General features: G+C 35.0%; 1 protein-coding gene across 1 annotated transcript in view; it reads right to left on the bottom strand.

The window, feature by feature from the left end:
• Positions 1–20,969, bottom strand: part of DSCAM (DS cell adhesion molecule) — a 715,945-nt gene that overhangs the window by 385,290 nt on the left and 309,686 nt on the right. Inside the window, exon 4 of the mRNA XM_043997664.1 lies at positions 6,813–6,959. Within this exon, the coding sequence (XP_043853599.1) occupies positions 6,813–6,959 (147 nt within the window). The remainder of the gene's footprint in view (positions 1–6,812; positions 6,960–20,969) is intronic.

Raw genomic sequence — 20,969 nt, 5'->3', positions numbered from 1 at the left:
CAAGTACATTGTCTTGTGAAAAGGGAATTTAATCATTAAAGATTTTCCTAAATATCTGAACAAGGGTTTAACCTTTTTGGATTTTGGGGAAATTCAAACTATTCTAAAGAGTAAGACTATGTTGTTAGCCATGTCTGTTTGCATTTTGTGATCTGAATAGAATTCCTTTTTTCCTGTGGCTTGATTAGCCAAGGCAAAAGGGGTGAAAGAGTAAGATTTTCAAAGACTTAGATTTCCAACTTTTCATATATAGTTTTATCACTGCATTCCCAGTTCTGCTCAGTTGAGAATACATACATACATATTATATATATGTTTCATATTTCATATACATTTCATATATATATATATATATATGAAAGACTTTTTCCTCTCCATATTAAGCAGTTTACCACATTCAAAACTGGAGAAAGATTGAATTTGCAATTCAGTAGGATCTTTTATTGTGAATTTCCAAAGCACGATTTGTTATAATAGCTTTGTACAGAGTTCACATTAAAAAAAAATCTTTTAACCAGACTTCTCAAATCTACTTGGAAAACATCACATTTTCACATTCCCTCATTGATGACACATGAGAAAAAAGTCAATTTTAATTTTCATAATGTAATATTTCATAGGATTCTCTGGAGTCTGGATTTTTAATTGTCATTTTCTTTATATATCTACTCATTTATACCTTTGATTAGCTAGAATTTAGTGAATAGAATACTCATTTAATCTTCATTTTATACAAATGGAATAACAAAATTATTCATTCACTTAAGCAAAAAAGAGAAATTGATGATGATGGTGATGGAGATGATGGTATTTTTACTTACAGGCTTCAAATCCCCATTATTACTCTTTGACATTCTTGTATCTGAACCTCAAAATTTTTGTGTAGTTCTGAACATTTCACAGGAATGCTTAGAAGCCCTCTCTTTACTTAGAGGCCTATTTCCCCCTTTCATATTATAATCAGTTTTGCTATGTAAATTATTCTTGGCAGTAAGCCAAGAATATATCCTTTGCCTTCTAGAACATTGTATCCCAAATTCCCTGCTCCTTTTGGTGGTAGAAGCTTAAGCTTGTGTGATGCCAACTCTGTGGTACTTGAATTATTTCTGGCTACTTGCAGTTTTTTTCCCCTCTGATCTTTTTCTTCTGTCCCCCTTCTACCTTTCCAGTTTTCTCATACCTCATTCCCCTTCATGTACACTGTGATCCATTTACATTGACCTCCTTTTTTTTCTTCCCACAGAACAGTCCATCTCCTGAATAAGCATGCTCACTGACTCTTCCCCATACTTGGCATGCTCTCCTTCCTCATCTCTACATTCTAGCTTCCCTCGCTTTCCTCAGATTTCAGTTAAAATTATACCTTCTTCTAGAAGCATTTCTTTGGGGCAGCTAGGTGGCATAGTGGATAAAACCATAGGATTCAGAAGTACCTGAGTTCAAATCTAGACTCAAACACTTGATACTTTCTAGCTGTGTCACCCTGGGCAAGTCACTTAACCTTCACTGCCCCACAAAAAAAAAGAAGTATTCCTCGGTTCTCCTTAATCTTAGAGTCTTCCCTCTGAGACTCAACCCTCTATCAATTTATTCTGAATTTTGAATTTAGCTTTGAATTTTGGCTACAATATTCCTGGAAGTTTTAATTTTGAGAGTTTTTTTTTCAGGAGATACCCAATGAATTTTTCTATCTCTACCTTGCCTTCTAGTTCTAAAATATTTGGGAAGTTTTGGGTCTTATGATGTTTGATGTCTACAGTCCTTTGTTGAGGGGTGGGGTTCGTGCTTTTCAGGTTATTCAATGAATCCTATGTTGTTTTTTCTTCCTAAGAGTCATTTCTGCTAATGATATACCTTACATTTTCTCTATTTTTTCAGCCTTTTAAAAAAATTTTGTTTTTATATTTATTGTTCTTTTGGGGGGGACATTGATTTCTATTTTGTCAATTCTAATTTCAGGGAATTTGTTGTTTGGGCCAGGTTTTCTATCTCTTATGTTAGCGGTACATTATCATAATTCTCTTTCCAATTCTTACTTTATTTTCTGTACTCCCCTTTATTCTTCTCATTTAATTTATTAAAAAACCAAACATTTTAAATAATAAAAACCCCTCCTCTTTCATCTCTTCCAGAAATTCTAGTTATATTTGTGCCCATGCTGTGATGAGGTTTTGTTTGTAGATATTTTGGAGTCTTTCTCTTCTTCTAGGTTTTTGTTGAGCATCACTAACACCATAATTTTATGTTTAATGGTTGAATTATATTTTATATTTGTTCATTCTTCCATCTTACTCTCTGACTTCATTCTTAATATTTAGGAAGCACTTCTGGAGAGAAGGGCTGAGCTGTTAGAGTTGCTGTGTTCTCACAGTGTTGTGTTATTCCAGGCTCATAGAGACAGCTCAGCCCATGGATCTGCATGGTTTTAGTGCTCCCAATGTTAAATTATCTATGGCAAAGTCTTATTGTTCCCCCACCTTGATCTGTGCTATACAAGTTCCCAACCTCAGTTTGGGTCTCAGAAATAGTAGACTGTTGTTAGATTTATCAAGTATCATCCAAATGAGAAATTTTGCTAGTTTAGTGTAACAGAACAACAGTTTCTACTTTGGCCTGATGTTCCTCCACTGATTATTTCTCTACAGGCTTCAGACTGGGTTAAAAACTGGGACTGGGGCAGCTAGGTGGCGCAATGGATAGAGCACCAGCCCTGGAGTCAGGAGTACCTGAGTTCAAATACGGCCTCAGACACTTAACACTTACTAGTTGTGTGACCCTGGGCAAGTCACTTAACCCCAATTGCCTCACTAAAAAAAAAAAAAAAAACTGGGACTGAAATTGTGCTTTACTCCTGGGATTCTAGCCACACAACTGGTTGCTTACTTCTCAACTCAATGATTTCTTGGTACACCACCTAGGGCTTGAGAGCATTGCATACTCAAAAAGGCCACCATTGGGCATAGGCCCCTCTCTCCTCAGTCTGCTTTGGATCTATGACCTAGAACAGTATGTCACAAAGTTTCTAGTTGGTACCTATTCCCATCATGGTATCCTAATAGGGGTCTGCAACCTCTTCTTGACCTGTTGCAGATGCTCTTGCTGAGCTAGAGAACTCTACATGGTAGAGTTGGTCTAGCCACACCCTGTCTCCAATGTTCTAAGATTTCTCTGTCCCCTCATGCTGACATGGACTGGGAAAAAAATGACTCATCATTTTCTTGAATTTTCCTATCAGGATTTGGTCTCATACATTTCTTAGATCTGTTTGAAGAGGTCGTTTTTTGGGGGGTGGGGAGAAGGGGTGAGGGGGAGAAGGTTCCTTACTGGGTTGGATTGCATTGTTTCCTAATATTCCACCATCTTGGGTCCTCCCACCAGATTATTATCTAATAAAAGAAGGGAAAACATCAAGAAGTTCTCACAATGATCAGTGCTTTTTCTTCATCTAAATATTATAACAAGTGTGTATAAATTCCTGAAATGGTGGAGATTATATTTTTATAAAGGTACTGGCAAGATACTCCTGATTCAGTTTCCCCATTTTCCTGTTTTCCCTGAAAGGAAAGTTTTCTATCTGTTAAATCACATGTTTGACTATTCTATCCACTGAGTAAGATAGAATTTTGTTGCATGAACAGGCTGTTCCTAATAGTACTGATAACATTCAAAGGGAGCCGAAGGAATCTTGTCCCACAATAATACTTATAATTAATTGGTCAATCTGTGATTTTTCAGGCCCAGACATGCCAGAACAGTTTTGTTGTTGTTACAAGCATGTCCTTCCTTCTCATTTTATGACAAATATGTCCAATTAACACATGACAACTACAAGTGTTTTATCATGAATCATACTATTAATATCTTAGCAATCCTCATTTCATAATGATAAGGATTGGGATGATGAGAAATTCTGCTAATTTTATTGCTACTACTCTGAATATGTAGGTGCTCATATGTTATTTTTGACATCCTAACACCTTAAAATTAAAGCTGAAAGGGACTTTACAGGCCAGTGATTCCATTTACCTCATTTTTCTGATGAATCATAGAGAGGTTAAATGATCATCCAGTGTCACAAGTTAATAAATACCTGTATAGAATTCAAACTTAGGTTGTCCTATCTCCAAGGCCAGCACTCTAGCCATCATGCATCTAGATCTAAGCTTTCATAGTTTTCCTTGATAGATTCTGTTTATTCTGAGCTTTAATACTCCTGACATCATTTGTTCAGGGCATGCCATGATTTTGTATTAATCTTCTATAACCTGTCCTTGTTTAAAAGAAAAATAATTAACTTGGTCAGCGAATCCACTATGTTTCAATGAATAGTTTATATGATCAATGTGTATGTATATCACAATAGTTACATGATTTAGAATATTTCCTTCAAGAGTTGCTATGGCCCACAAAAATATGATTAATTGGGGCAGCTAGGTGGTACAGTGGATAGAGCACTGGCCCTGGAGTCAGGAGTACCTGAGTTCAAATCCGGCTTCAGACACTTAATACTTACTAGCTGTGTGACCTTGGGCAAGTCACTTAACCCCAATTGCCTCACTAAAAAAAAATATGATTAATCTGGTGACAAACTTCTCAAAATACAGCAAGACTGACCCAGGGACAATAAAATACATGGTCAGACTCATATTTGAAATCCTCATAGTGTGTCAGGATTTCTTAAAGCTTGTTCTGTGCTGGCTAATATTTTTGTTGTTGTTGTTTTTGTTATCAGGGCAATGAGGGTTAAGTGACTTGCCCAGAGTCACACATCTAGTAAGTGTCAAGTATCTGAGGCCAGATTTGAACTCACGTCCTCCTGAATCCAGGGCTTGTGCTTTATCCACTGAGCCACTTAGCTGCCCCTCTGCTGGTTAATCTTAAAAAAAAAAATCTGATTGTTACCCTCATACTAAAACTGGCATCAGTCTAATTGGGAATAAAAGTTATATCTATACTTAAGTTAATATCTAATACAATATATATATATATGAATATTCATTGTTGTGGCAGAATGTCAGCAGCAGCCACAAGTTCTGACCTTATCTCTCCAGTGTTCTTGGTAGCAACAAATTAGAAAGTCAAATGTAGGGAACTAGAGTCTTTCCCCCAACCTCAATAAAACTAAAAAAATAATGTTTGAGTGTGGTGAGCGGTGGAAAGAGATAACACATTGCCTACATTGCAGGGCAGGGAAGGTATTAATGGGACTAAGTCACTTTAAGCCAAGAATGAGCTTTTTGACTGAGGTCTCCACAGAAGCCTAAGAAGTCCTTTTTGTTCACTACCATCTATAACTGTAGGGTTAACTCAAAAAATAACAAATGCACTGTTAACCAGTCTATAAATATGTTGGTCCTGGTTATCTCATTTTAAGAATTATAATATTTTCCTGTGGAAGAAGCAGATGATAGAAGTTGGAATCAGCAGCAATTAATAACCAGAAGTTCTTAGACTGAGGGAAGAATTTGCTGACATTACCAGGAGTTGTGGGAGCAAGAATAGAGATGATAAAATGGCCTCAATGCTTCAGAGGTCAAGAAGGATGAGAATTATCAAAAGGTGATGAGATTTAGTACCTTTGAAGAAGGTCATTTCAGTTGAATGAATAAAGTGGAAGCCAGATTGCAGAGAATTTATAATCCTGAGATAGTAGAGGAAATTGAATCACTGATTATAGATAGCTTTCTCAAGGCATTCAGCCCTGAAAGTGAAAAGAGATATGGGGCAATACCAAAGTGGATGGTAGGATCAAGTAAGTTATTATTTTTTTTTTTTTGCTCTTGAGAATGGGAGAGATAGGAAGCAGGAAAAGACCCAATAGATAAAGACTGGCAATAAAAGAGACTGAAGGTGACCATGGGATAATCTGCTGGAGAAGATAGAAGGGGCTAGTTTCAAAGGTGATTGTTTGTTTGTTTGTTTGTTTGTTTGTTTGTGGGGCAATAAGGGTTAAGTGACTTGCCCAGCATCACACAGCTAGTGTAAGTGTATGTGGTCAGATTTGAGTTCAGGTTCTCTTGAATCTAGGGCCAGTGCTTTATCCACTGCATCACCTAGCTACCTCCAAAGGTGAATATTTGAAGTGTTTGCTTAGCAAGGAGAAGGGTCCCCTCTTGATAAGACTAGAGTGAATATCACCAGAAATCACCTATATATACTGATTATGGCCTTAAATGGGTAACTTTATCATTCTAGACATATCTGTAAAATGAAGAATTTAAGCTAGTTGGTTTCTAAGTTCCCTTCAGACTCAGACATTATGTGATTCCATCTTCTCAAATTAAGTTAAGAATCATTGTAAGTACCTGTTGTGTGCTAGCCACTGGGTTAAGTGCTGGGACTTCTCTAAATTCTTTTGCTCTTGTCCCTATAATATAACCATAAGATTTATCTTCTCATTGTCTAACACAATTTAGCAAATAAGTATACCATTTTAAAATATGTCATGTGTATATAACTTGTCTTTCCAAGTATATTGAAAACTACTTGTAGGCAAGAATTATTGTGTTAAACTTCTTTTGTCTCCACCACATCTAATATATGATTAATATGACAATGTTAGGCACATGGTAAAAACTCAATAATGCTTATTTATTAATGAATCAGTTTTGGAAACTAAGACCTGACTACTTCTTAGAACCATGGCACTTTTTCCCCCCAACCATCACTTATAAATGAAAATAACTAAATCTACTCTAGGCATTAAAATGTTAGAGCATTGACATAGAATTAGTATTAGTAGCTGACTTGTGCCAATGAATATAGAAGCATAAAAAATGAGCTCTAGATTTGATTATGTAGATTTCTTATACCTGATACAAAAAGTCTAGCACTGTTGCTCTGTCGTGTTTCCCCAGTGTATCTGTGCCGTGTAATACATCGGTAGTTATACAATCCATCTTCATTCTGTACATCTTTAATATACAAGGCTCCCGTGGATGTGATGAAAAATCTAGATCCTAAAGTACAGAAAAAATAATTAGTGAATTTAAAACCAAACAACCAGTTAGACAAAAATATTCCCTTTGAGGAAAGGTAGTACAAAGCTAGAATAAACACTTTATACTTCTCTGAGTGCCCATTTGAACACTGTAAGTGATAACTTCAATAAATGAAGAAACTGAATGAATAATTCACTCAACCATTTTAATTATTCAAGGCCCCTAAATGAGAAATTCAAAGGAAGTAATATGCAAAATAGAAACATAAACTTTATAAATTGTTGCAGAAATTGTTTTCTTAGTTTCTACATTCCACTAGAGCAAAATAATCGAGTTGCATCAATATATTCCAAGCCCCAAAGTTTCTATGGCCAAGTTAGCATAAATAACAGGATCCTAGTATTTAGAGCTAGGAGATACTTTAGAGGTAATCTAGTCCAATCACCTAATATTTCCTATTAGAAAACTGAGACTCAGATAGGTTAAGTAGTTTGTCCAAGTGGTTTGTCTAAAAGGTGGTAAATAGCAGGACTGGGATTTGAACATTGGTCCTTTGGATATAAATCCTAAATTTTGGAGTATTTTTAATATAACACCTCAATCTCCCAGTCTGCTAGATTTTAGAACCACATTAGAAGAACAATTACCATACTTCCAGGCACAATGAAAAAAAATTTTAAGAACACGAAAACAAGGAAATCCACACCAATTATACTATTTTATTGTTGTGTTATAAGAACAAGGGAAAGATTTTACTACTACAAAATAAACCAAAGGGCTATCCCAAATACCTGAGGCTTTTTTCTTTTTCTCTTTTTTAAAAAAATTATCTGTATAACTGTTGCAATGATGAAATAATAGGGGGATGAATAATGCACATTTTAAAAAGAAAATTAACATTTATATAGTGTTTTGAGCATTTACTAGTCTACAAAACATCTTAAGAGAGGTGTAAAAAATACCCAAAACATTGTATTTGGAATTAGAAGTTATAGGTACAAATCCTGATTTATTACCTGTATGACTTTGCACAAGTTACCTAACCTCTCTGAGCCTGAATTTCTTCACTTGTAAAATAGAGGTGCCATGAACTTTATGGTTCCTTCTCATTCTAAAATTCCTATGTGCCTCTATTATCTCATTAGATGACTAAACTCTACAAAAATGGGTATGACAAGAATTATTATCCCTGTTTTATACATCAACAAATTTAGCTTCAATAAGTTTAAATGACTTTCCAAGGTTATACAAGTAGTATGTGGTAGAAATTGATATAAAGAAAAAAATTATAAAACCAGATATTCCGAGTTTTAGTTTTGATTGCCTATCATATTCCCACTGTAAAATTTCATAGTTCATTTCTAAGCATATTTTGGCCTGTTTTGGGATATGCGAATACTCCAAGAAAGACAGATGATTTTTTTAATTTGTGAAAAATGGCTTCATTTTTCTTTTTCATCAAAGAAAAATTTCTGAAATATATTCACTTACCAATGAATTAGGAGTGATCTCACTAGCTATGACATTGGATGAAATATTTAATTACTTCAGGTTTCCATTTCCTCATCTATGAATTAAGAAAGTTGGACTAGATAATCACTAATAGCACTTTGACCTTCACATTCTATGATTATGTTTGCCAGTTTCTGGTTTTTACTTCACAATAGCAAACTGAAAAAAAAATGGTGATTTAGAAATGTTGCACCATAGGTCTAATCACTGTTTGATTGTTGTCTACAGGATGTTGACTGTGTCTATTTGGAATGACTCCCACCAGAAGTCATGGTTTTCATTCAGGAGAGGAATTTGGAACTATGTCCAAAGGGCTATGGACTGTTCATACCCTTTGACCCAGTAATACCACTGCTGGGTCTGTATCCCAAAGAGATCATGGAAGAGGGAAGGGGACCCACACATACAAAGATATTTATGTCAGCTCTCTTTTTGGTCGCAAACTATTCAAAATCAAGGGAATGCCCATCAATTGGGGAATGGCTAAACAAGTTGTGGTATATGAATGTAATGGAATACTATTGTGCTGTAAGAAATGATGAGCAGGAGGATTTCAGAGAAACCTAGACAGTCTTAAATGAACTCATGTTTCATGAGAAGAGCAGAACCAGGAGAACATTGTACATAGTAACAGCAATATTGTGTGATGATCAACTGTGATAGATTTGGCTCTTCTCAGTAGTGCAACGATCCAAAACAATTTCAAAGAACTCATGATAGAAAATATTCTCCACATCCAGAAAAAAGAACTGTGTTTTCTGAATACAGATTGAACTATATTGTTTCTACTTTTTTACTGTTTTTTTCTTCTTTTTTGAGGTTTTCCCCTTGTGCTCTGATTCTTCTTTCACAATATATCTAATGCAGAAATATGTTATATAAATTTGTTGATGTATAAATATATGTGATTGTACATATATAACCTATATCAGATTGCTTTCTGTCTTGGGGAGAGGGGAGGGAAAGAAGGGGGGGAGAAAAATTTGAAACTAAAAATCCCATGAAAACAAATGTTGAAAACTATCCTTACATGTAACTGGAAAATAATAAAATACTTTTATAAAAAAAAAAAGTCATGGTTTTGCTATTTTGGAAAATGCCCATGATGAAAGAAAGGTGTCACTATATTTTTGTGAGATTCAGTGAAAACTTTCTTTAATTCGATAAAAATGATTGGGTCTGATTGGGTTATAAATATTAAAATATGCAACAGAATTTCTTGTCTCATCTTGATTTAGACCATTAAAAATAAATTTTCTTGCATAAATATAATGTTTTATGGTTCTTTACCTTCATGTTACTAAGACTCATAATTTAAAGACCTGATGCTATAACCAGAGCAACTTTATAACTTCTATACATGGAGGACAAGTATGAATAATTTATTTAAAAAACAAAACACTGATCCCTTCCACAGGTTTTTTTTAATAAATCAAAGAGTTGCATACAAAGACTTTTTTGAACAATTTTTAAATAACAAAAAAAATTGAACTTTTAAGTAAGTACTTCTTTGGAGAACAATTCCACTTAGCTTATTCCTTTTAACAATAAAAAGTTGAAAAGCTTTTAACTAATGCATTAGCTCAGGGCAGCTAGGTGGCACAGTGGATAGAGCACTGGCCCTGGATTCAGGAGGACCTGAGTTCAAATGCGGCCTCAGCCAAGTCACTTAACCCTAACTGCCTCACCAAAACAAACAAAGAAACAAACAAATAATGTATTAGCTCATGTGGCAGGGCATCAGTGTCCTGATGCAGGTCCTCCTACCCCGACAAATCTTTTTTTCCTAAACACAGCCACCATAGAGCTCCCTTTGGCCCAGCTTTCCTAGAGGATGCCCTGATGAGGCTTCCCTCTCTCACTTTGCACTAGGTTCTGTGATATAGCTTCATGGTCTAGGACCAATTCAAAAGTCAAAGTCATGTAGACTTCAGGTCTCTTAGTTTTGTAGGTGCCAGAAACCACAAGTCATCATAAACTGATGAGTGACTAACTAAACATGTTTCCAGATGGAGACAAGGGTGGCCTCATTCAAAGAAGTAAATGCTGCCATATCCTCACTATATATCCTTGCTATGTTAGGGGAAAAGTAAAACTCCTCTTTTGTTAAATGGTCAGTATCTCCAGAATGCCTCCTTTTGTCTAAATACTAACCATGAACTAGGAAAGTACTGGCTTTGAAGCATGTCTCCAAGTCTTCTGATGCTATGTTATCTAGACATTTTTATTTGTTCCCAAAGAAGTAAACCAAAATTCATATTTTGCCATTTGCCATATGTTGTCACACATTAAGAATTTTAACTAATACATATCATATATACAAAGCTTTGCAGTTCATTTCTTTCTTTCACTATATTTTGCACAGTTCAATAATGTACTAACTCAATCCTTTAAGGTAGAGAATAACAGAAAGAGGTAATGAAAAAATAAAATATATGTAATTTCCATCATTTTTCTAATATGGAATATTGTCATTTGAACTAATAGTTGAATTTAAGCACAAATATAACATGAAGAGTATCCCCTTTATTACACTTCAAATACAATTTTGTTACTCATCCACTTAAAAATTTAAACATAATTAAAAAAAATATTTTCAGGGGAACTTGGGTTCCTTTTAAATAGTTGAATTTGCTCCCAGAATGGTTTTTATTCATAATTTGAATGGTCATTTTTAACTTCCATTTTTTCATTGAACATATACTAGGTACCCAATTGAGAAATGGTCAAAGGATATGAACAGGCAGTTTTCAGATGAAGAAATCAAAGCTATCTATTGCCATATAAAAAAATGTTCTAAATCACTATTGATTAGAGAAGTGCAAATTAAAACAACTTTGAAATATCACTTCATACCTATCAGATTGGCCAATATGACAAAAAAGGAAAATAATAAATGTTGGAGAAGCTGTGGGAAAATTAGAACACTAATGCATTATTTGTGGAACTATGAACTGATCCAAGCATTCTGGAGAGCAATTTGGAACTGTGCCCAAAGGGCTATGGGACTGTTCATACCATTTGACCCAGTAAAACCAGCACTAGGTCTGTATCCCAAAGAGTTCATAGAAAAGAGAAAAGGACCCACATGGACAACAGTACTTATAGCAGCTCTCACTCTGGTGGCAAAGAATTGGAAATCGAGGGAATGCCCATCAACTGGGGAATGGCTGAACAAGTTGTGGTATATGAGTGTAATAGAATACTATTGTGGTATAAGAAATGATGAACAGGAAGATTTCAGGAAAACCTGGAAAGACTTAAGTGGACTGATGCTAAGTGAGCAGAACCAGGAGAACATTGTACACAATAATAGCAATATTGGGTAATGATAGACTTGGCTCTTCTCAGCAGTGCAATGATCCAAGACAATTCCAAAGAACTCATGATGAAAAATGTTCTCCACATCCAGAAAAAAAGAATTCTGGATTCTGAATGCAGATTGAACTATACTGTTTCTACTTTTTTTTTTTTGAGATTTTCCCTTTTGTTCTTATTCTTCTTTCACAACATGACTAATGCAGAAATATGTTTAATGCAATGGTACATATATAACCTATATCAGATTGCTTTTCATCCTGGGGGGGAGAGAGGGAGAAAAATTTGGAACTAAAAACCTTATGAAAACAAATGTTCAAAACTATTTTTACATGTAAATGGAAAATAATAAAATACTTTTATGATACAAAAAAGTACACTAAGAATCAGTAAATATTTTAAAACTTAAGATAAGACTGAGGAACAGGACATAATAATGAGGTCAAGGCCATGAAAGCCTAAACATTCTGAGGCACCATCCTCAGAATGCTGGAAACTTAAAAGGCATTGCATTTATTCAAATAAAAAAAAAAACTGGGATAAGACCATCATGATTTCAGATGAAGCTACAGTAAATAGAGATATAATTAAAAGATGAGGAAATTATATGATGATTAAAGTAATTTTTGATAGTAAATCAATATCAATATCATATATGCATATATTTTATATTTATAAATATGTATTCATCTAATGATATCACATCTAAATGCTTTTTTTAAATTAAGCAAGTTGGAGGGGGTAATAGACAATCAAAGTACATTAATATGGGATCTTAATATACTCTTTTCAGATCTAGGCAAATCTATCTAAAAGATAAACAATACTGAAATAATGTGTATGAAGAGCACTTTAGAAAAGTTAAAGATGATAGATTATGGGGGGGGGGGGCAGCTAGGTGGCACAGTGGATAAAGCACCAGTCCTGGATTCAGGAGGACTTGAGTTCAAATCCGGCCTCAGGCACTTGACACTAGCTGTGTGACCCTGGGCAAGTCACTTAACCCTCATTGCCCTGTCCAAAAAAAAAAAAATGATAGATCACTTGTGTTTATTGAATGGGAATAAAAGGGAATTTACATTTCTCAGCTATATATTGCACTTTTATAAAAATTGACTATGTATTAGGGCATAAAGCTCTTACCAAAACATGTAGAAAAGTACAACATGTGATTTTCCAGGCCTCAGTTCTTTCATCTATGAATAAAGAAAGTTGGGCTAGATAATTACTAATATCACTTTGGCCTTCGCATTCTATGATTATGTGTGCCACTTTCTGGTGGCATCAATTACTGACCATAAATATATATAGTAAAGGGCTCTTGAAAAAGAAAAAAAAGAAATTGGAAACTAACATTTTAAAAATTGCTAAGTAAAGAAAAATCAGACACACACACACACCTTCTCAGCATTCTTTATGGACTTTTGGTTGTTATGCAAAGCAAAATGTGGGCACTCCAGCACTCTGGTGTTATGTGATGTCCCAAATTGCAATTTCCTTGCCTAGATTAAAGACCCTTGTTGTTGCTACTTTGGTAGTTCTCTTTATTTCAGTTTGACAAAATCAGGGTCACATCATAGATATTTACTATGTTCTCTACAAAATAAGATTTTAAGAAATGACAAGAAAAATGTATTTGAAGTTATTGCCTTTCTATCCTTTCTTTTAAAAATTTTTGGCAGCTGAGCCTTCCCTTTACCTTCTCACCATCTTCCAAGGGTAGGGGCTAGGGTGTCTTGCTCAGACTTTTTATGAACTCCTCTCCCAGAAAAGGGACAAAAGACTGGGGCAGCTTAAGTGCACAAATGCCTTTATGTGCACAGGACAGGAGGGAATGGCTGCTGATAGAATACCCTCTCACCAAGAAGTGTGCCTATTTTCTTCCATGTTTAAGTGAAAATCATATACTTTAACTTATTAATATATTAATAAGTTAAAAAATGAAAGGCATGCTCATGGACAAGGGAGAGACAAAACTATCTCTACTTGCTGATATGAGTTAAAATTGTAGCTTTTAAATATTATAAATATAATAGTTTAATTCAAGCAACTAATTGAGACAATAGCTTCTGTAAAGGTGCAGCACATGATTGCTAAGCATTTTTAAAGCATTTACTATATGTCATGTACGGCCTATACTAAATTGTGGGGATAAAAAGAAAGACAAAAAGTCTCTGCCCTCAATGTGTTCACATTCTAATGGATAGTATACATATAAATCACTACATATATACTAGAAGATAGACAGACAGACAAGAAAAGGAAGGTAATCTTAGTGGGAAGATAGTGGTTGTTAGGTTGTTGTCCTTCATGCTCAGAGAGGACCAAATGACATCACTATGTTAGAATCAAGTTACAGTGTATATGACTGTGGCTGATGAGGCCAAAATCAGCTTGGAATGTTCTACAACAGGTTGGGAACAAAGAAGGGAAGAAGAAGTGCCTCCCATATCATGTGGAATTTGAGTTAAGAAGCGAATGAAGTCCAGTACTTAACACAGTATCTGGTACTTAATAAGTGCTTAATAAGTGCATATTGACAGGTAGGGAAGCCAAGAGATGGAGGAAAGGAGGGAGAACCTTCTAGGCATGATGGATAACTAATAAAAGAAAAGCACATTTGCATAGAAATGAGAATTTAATCCACGAGAACTGATGAGATTCATAAACAAAATAGCGTGGATGGAGACAGGAAGAATTCCCAACAGTCTTGGTGGACATCTACAGCTAAAGTCCATAACCTGGATAAGAATTTTAGCAAATGAAACTCAAAAGGAGGAACTTGGCAGATAGGAGGAGAACATAGTGATAATAGTGCCATAGAAACCTAGAGAACAGAATATTCAGGAGAAGATATTTATTAAGAGTGATAAATCTGCAGAGGTCAAGAAAGTTCTTCAGGCTTAGAGTGACTGGATTGCTGGTTGGCTAGGTTATGGGTGACAGAGCTGCCAGAAGGCATGTATTCATGCTTCTAGTGCTAGTATAGGGGTTCTCTGAGACCTCATCCTACTTAGGTATTTCCTGCCCTGAAACTCCATTTCAAAGACTTTGTCACTCATTGACCATGATAGTTCCATCAAAACAAATTCCTTACTCTGTTTTTTTCCCCACCATGGTGAAAATGGATTCATAGTTCCAACTATTAGCAAAGTGTAATTTTGTTGTTTTGCTCTTTAAATTAGGTTTCTTTTTGCTCTTGGTTTATCTGCTTTTTTCTTCTTTTTTTACTTCAGATGAAACATAATTGATTTTGCTCCAGACACTTAGTTTAGTACTATGTGTATCTTCCTATTTCCAGTCTGTTTCTAATAAACATCATATTGTTAGATTCTGCTTTCTAATCAAGTCTATTATCCTGTTTTGTTTCTCTATGGATGAGTTTATCACACTGTTATTCACAATTAGGACTGCTAATTTTATATTTCCCTCTATCCTATAATTTTATATTTTTCCTATTCTTTTTCTGTCTCCTCTTTAAAAGCTCCCCCCAAGTAGTTTGTCCCTTATTTTATTCTCCTACTTTTACTTTCTTCTATTTTCCTCAACCCCTTTCCCTCTTTTTTCCTGATAGGTAAAATGTATTTAAATATCCAACTGTATGCATTACATATGTATTTCCCCCTCCATTGACCATTAGTTCAGATTAGAATGATGTTCAAACTCTCTCACTGCCTCCTATTTATTGTTTAGACTTCTTATGTACCCCCTTTATATAATATAAACTTCCTGATAATCCCTCTCCTTTCCCAATCAGAGTCCCTGGTGTGTTCCTCCTCCCTACCCTTTGTATTCTTCTTTTGAGATCATCAAAACATAACACAATCACTCCTGGATCTTCTGTCTAATTAAATTCCCTCTATTATCTCTGATTATGAGTTCTGAAGGGATACATGTAGCATTTCCCCATATAAGAATGCAAACAGTTTAACTTTAATTCTTTATCATTGCTTATTCATGTTTACCTTTTTCTGCATCTCTTGACTCCTCTATTTTTATTAAAAAAAAATCTGCTCAGCTGTTTTTTTTTTTTCATTAGGAATGCTTAGAAATTCTCTATTTCCTTAAGGGCTCATTTTTCTGCCCTGCAGGATTATGCTCACTTTTTCTGGGCAATTTATTCTTGGCTGTGAGCCTATATCCTTTGCCTTCTGGAATATCATGATTCAAGTTTTTTCACTATTTTGGTGGTTGCTAAATTGTGTGTGAACCTGACTGTGGCCACTCAGTACTTGAATTTTTTTCTTTTTAGCTGGTTGCAGACTTTTTTCCCCCTCCTGATCTGAGATACCTGGGTTTTGACTATAACATTCGTGGGAGTTTTACTTTTGGCATTTCTTTCAGGCGGTGACCAACGCATTCTTTTTATTTCACTTTGTCCTCTGGTTCTAAGATATCTAGGCAGTTTTATGATTTTATGAACTATGAGATCTAGGTTCTTTTTTCATGGCTTTCAGGTAGCCTAATGATTCTTAAATTATCTCCTTGATGTTTTCCAGGTCAGTTGTTTATCCTATGAGATACTTCATTTTTTCTCCTACATTTTCAATCTTTTGACTGTTTTAATATTGTTGATGCCCTGTGGAGTCATTAGCTTTTGATCATTTAATTCTAATGCTCTTTTTAAAAAGTTATTTTTTAAAATTATTTTTTGGAAAATTTTCAATTCAAAATTCTCCCTTCTCTCTTGCCCTCCCCATCCATTGAGATGGCAAGCATATGGTTATCAATTACACATGTGAAATCATGCAAAACACATTTCTATATTAACCTGATAAGAAAGAGCAAGAAAAATAAAGTGAGAAAATTATACTTCAATTTGCACTAAGATTTCATTAGTTGTCTCTCTTGAAGTAGATAGCACTTTTTTTGTAAATCATGAGTCCTTTGGAATTGACTTAGATCATTGTATTGAGTAAAGTAGCTAAGTCTTTCATAGTTGATCATAATTACAATATTGCTGGTACCACATACAATTATCTCCTGGTTCTGCTCACTTTAATTTGAATTATTTCATATAGGTTTTTCCATGTTTTTCTTACATCATCCCCTTTGTCATTTCTTATACCACAATAGTACTCTTTCACAATCATATTCCACAACTTGATCAGCCATTCCCCAACTAATGGACAATTCTTCAATTTAAAATTTTTTACTATCAATAAAAGAACTGCTATAAATATTTTTGTATGTTAGGCCCTTTTATTTTTTCTTTGATCTCTTTGGGGTTCAGACATAGTAGCCGTATTACTTTTTCTTTTCATATGAGTATATAGATGTTTGATTTTTTTCTTCTGGAAACTTCCTGTTTATATACTTTGATCATTTATCAATTGGAGAATGTATCTTATTTTGATAAATTTGATTCAGTTTCCTAAATATTTAAGAAATGAAGCCTTTATTGGAAAAACTTGCAGAAAAAAATCTATTATTTCATTATCTATGGTAAATTTTAGCAAAATATAGTTTCTCTGGTTATCTCTTTTAATTAGGTATAGTTTTGTTTTTTGCTTTATCTGAGATCATGATTGCTACCACTGACATTTTTATTTCAGCTGAAATATACTAGGTTCTGCTCCAGCCCCTTATTTTAACTCTCTGTGTATACCTTTCATTTTCAAATGTGTCTCTTATAAACAGTATATTGCTGAATTCTAGTTTCTAATACATTCTGTTGTCCACTTTCATTTTATGAGTGGGCACATTCCATTCACACCTGCAGTTACGATTACCAACCTATTTTCTTCTATTTATCCTTCTCTCTCTTTTTATCCTGTCTCTTTTCTAAAATCTGTTTTGCTTCTCACTACTGCCTCCCTATATCTGTCCTCCCTTTTATCATCCTGCATCCTTTCTCTTATTTCCTATCCCTCCTGTTTCCCTATAGGGTAAGATAGCTTTCTATACTGAGTTTGTATATGTATCACTCTTTGAATCAGTTCTGGTAAAAGAGACTCACATATTTCTCATCACCCTCCAATTTTCCCCTCCACTGTAAAAGCTCTTCCTTGAGCACCTCTTTATGTAAGATAATTTCACCCTCTCCTTTCCCATTTCTCCATGCATCTCTTTTTCTCACCCCTTTCATTATTTTTTTGAGATCATCCCAACATAATTGACTCACATTCATGATCTCTTCTATGTAGACTTCTGCTTGCCCTAATAATGATAAAGTTCTAAGCAGTTTCAAGTATCATCTTCACATGTAGGAATGTATGTTAACCATATCAAGTTCCTTATGATTTCTCTTTCCTGTTTACATTTTTATACTTCTCATGCACTTTTCATTCTTATGATTGTGTATATTTTTTCTTGATTTCTGATTGAGTTATTAGCTTTCACTTGCCCAATTCTAATTTTTAAGGAATTATCCTCTTCAGTGAGCTTTTATGCCTCATTTTCCATTTAGTCAGTTTTGCTTCTTCTCTTCAGTGTTATTTTTGTGCCTCCTTTGCCATTTAGCCTATTCTATTTTTACCATGTTATTTTCTTCAATGTTTTTGTGATTCCTTTACTAAGCTGTTGATTCTCTTTTCATGATTTTCTTTCACCAGTCTCATTTCTTTCCCCAACATTTCCTTTATTACTCTTATCTCTTTCTTCAACTCTTCCAGGGTTTTTTTTTTTTTTTTTGGCTATTGTCCAAATGAAATTTTTTTAAGGCTTTGCTTATAGTTGTTTTCTTATTATTGTCTTCTGAGATTGTGTCTTGCTCCTCCCTGCCATCATCATAACCTTTTGTGGTCAAATTATTTATTGTTGTTTACTCATTTTTCCAACCTATTCCTTGACTGAACTTTATGTTAAAGTTGGGCTTACTCACCTGAGGGTGGGGAGACCGAGTCTCAAGCTTTAGGCTTTTTCATATTGCTATTTTCATAGCTAGTTCTGTAGTTCTGCAAATTTTCTATGTTTCTAAGATGATATGGTCCAGGGAGAGGTGTGGTCACTGCTCTCATGATCTGTGCTTTGGTCTTTCCTCAGGAGGGTCCCTGTATCTACAAGCACTAGCACTCCTCTCTGTTTTGAAACTGCAACAAGGGCCCCTGTTTATCACTGACCACAAGTGCTCCTCTCCATCCTGGAACTGTGATCCAGAATTGCATATATATAATACAGTTGCAAATCAGCATCAACTTCACCAAGTATCAGCAAGGAGCACACTTATAATCTCTTTCTGACCAGGTGTCCAATCTTCTTACTGTCTCTGGGCTTCTGCTGCTGCTACTACAACTTCCTCCAAGGTCCATTCATTGTTGGTTCTTCCAAACAAGCCTCCACCCTGCTGTCATAGACCTCTTCTACTGACATCCTAAATTATCTTATGCTAGAAAAAATGTCTCAAACTGACATTTTTTGTTGGTTCTGCTGTTCCAAAATTATATTTAACACATGATTTTAAAGTTGGTTGGAAGGAAATGTTGAGAGAGGTCAGCTATGTTGCTGTCTCTGCTCTGACATCTTGGCTCTACTTCTATCTCTAATCCTAATTCAAGGAATTATTTTATTTGGTAAGGTTTTATACTTCTTTTCCCAAGATATTACATGTCTTCCCCCACCCCCTTAACTCTCATTTCCCTTCATGTATTCTGCTCTAATATTCACATTTGTTTTTTAGAATCATTTTTTGCTCCTGCTTTATGTCTCTTCTAGGAATTCTTCTTTAAATTGTGTCCAAGATGCATTTTTGAGGCTTTGCTTGTAGGTGTTTTCAAGTTATTCTTTTCTTCTTGGTCTGTATCTTGGACTTCCCCATCACCAAAATTGTTCTCCTGAATGGGATTATTTTTTTGTTTGCTTATTCTTCCAACCTACTTTTTGATATTTTACTTCATGTTAGTGCTTTGAGTATTGCTGGAAGGTTAGGGGGAGAGCTGTTTGGGCTGAGATTTCTCTTTATATCCTTCTTCTGCTTTCATAGCACAGACCCAAGGCCTATAAGCTTCTGGTACTCTCAATGATCTGAACAAATTCTGCTCCCTGCCTTCCTGATCTGAGTTTTGCAAGTTCTTGACCTTGGTTTGAATCTGTTGCCTTATCCCTGGTTTGGCATTGCAGTAGACTACTACTGGTCTCAGGTACTATTAGACTACTATAGACTGAATGTAACTGAAATGCACTTTCCCCTTTGGTCTGTGTCTTGTGCTCTGGTCATTATTCTGTAGGCTTCAGCCTAGAGCGAAGGCTAGACTGTTATCAGAGCCACATAGCTATAGTCTGCTTCCATAATTTGTTCTTCAATTATTACATACCAAGGTGACATACACAACCACTGTTAGGCAAAGACCATTGGGAAAACAACTGACCTGGAAAATAGATCCAGGAAAGAAAATGTAAGAATCACAGGACTAGCTGAAAGCCATAATCAAAAGGGAAACCTGTACAGCATCTTTCAAGAAATTATCAAGGAAAACTGCCCTGATATCCTGGAACCAGAGGGCAAAAAGGCATTGGAAGAATCTTTTTTTTTTTTTTTTGCAGGGCAATGGGAGTTAAGTGATTTGCCCAGGGTCACACAGCTAGTAAGTGTCAAGTGTCTGAGACTGGATTTGAACTCAGGTACTCCTGAATCCAGGGCCAGTGTGCCATCTAGCTGCCCGTGGAAGAATCTTCTGATCATGTCAGAAAAGAGATCCCAACATGAAAACTTCAAGAAACATTATAGACAAATTTTAGAACAATTAGATCCAGGAAAAATAGTGCAAGTGGCCAGAAAAAAATTTAAATATTGGGGAGCCACTTTTACTGTTCTCCCCAAGGAACTAAATCAGATACTACTGTTTGCCTTTTGCTGTGTGCCATTGAAATCAAAAAAGTATATTTTCTTTTTCCAGGACATAATTCAGACACAATCTGATTTTATTTGTGTGAAAAGTGTTTTGTAATTGTGTTCATAGAGTTCCTGGGTTTGTCTTGACAGGTAGACTCCCAAGTACTTTATATTGTCTACAGTTACTTTAAAGGGAATTTTTCTATCTCTTGCTGCTGAGCTTTGTTGGTCATGTATAGAAATGCTGATAATTTACATGGATTTATTTTATATCCTATAACTTTGCTAAAGTTGTTCATTGTTTCAAGTAGTTTTTTAGTTGAATCTTTAGGATTCTCTAAGTACACCATCATATAATCTGCAGAGTGATAGTTTTGTTTCCTCCTTGCCTATTCTAATTGCTTTAATTACATTTTCTTCTCTTATTG

This window comes from Dromiciops gliroides, chromosome 3 (genome assembly GCF_019393635.1).
Source record: "Dromiciops gliroides isolate mDroGli1 chromosome 3, mDroGli1.pri, whole genome shotgun sequence".
Lineage (NCBI taxonomy): Eukaryota > Metazoa > Chordata > Mammalia > Microbiotheria > Microbiotheriidae > Dromiciops > Dromiciops gliroides.
This window is presented reverse-complemented; position numbering and strand designations above follow the sequence as displayed.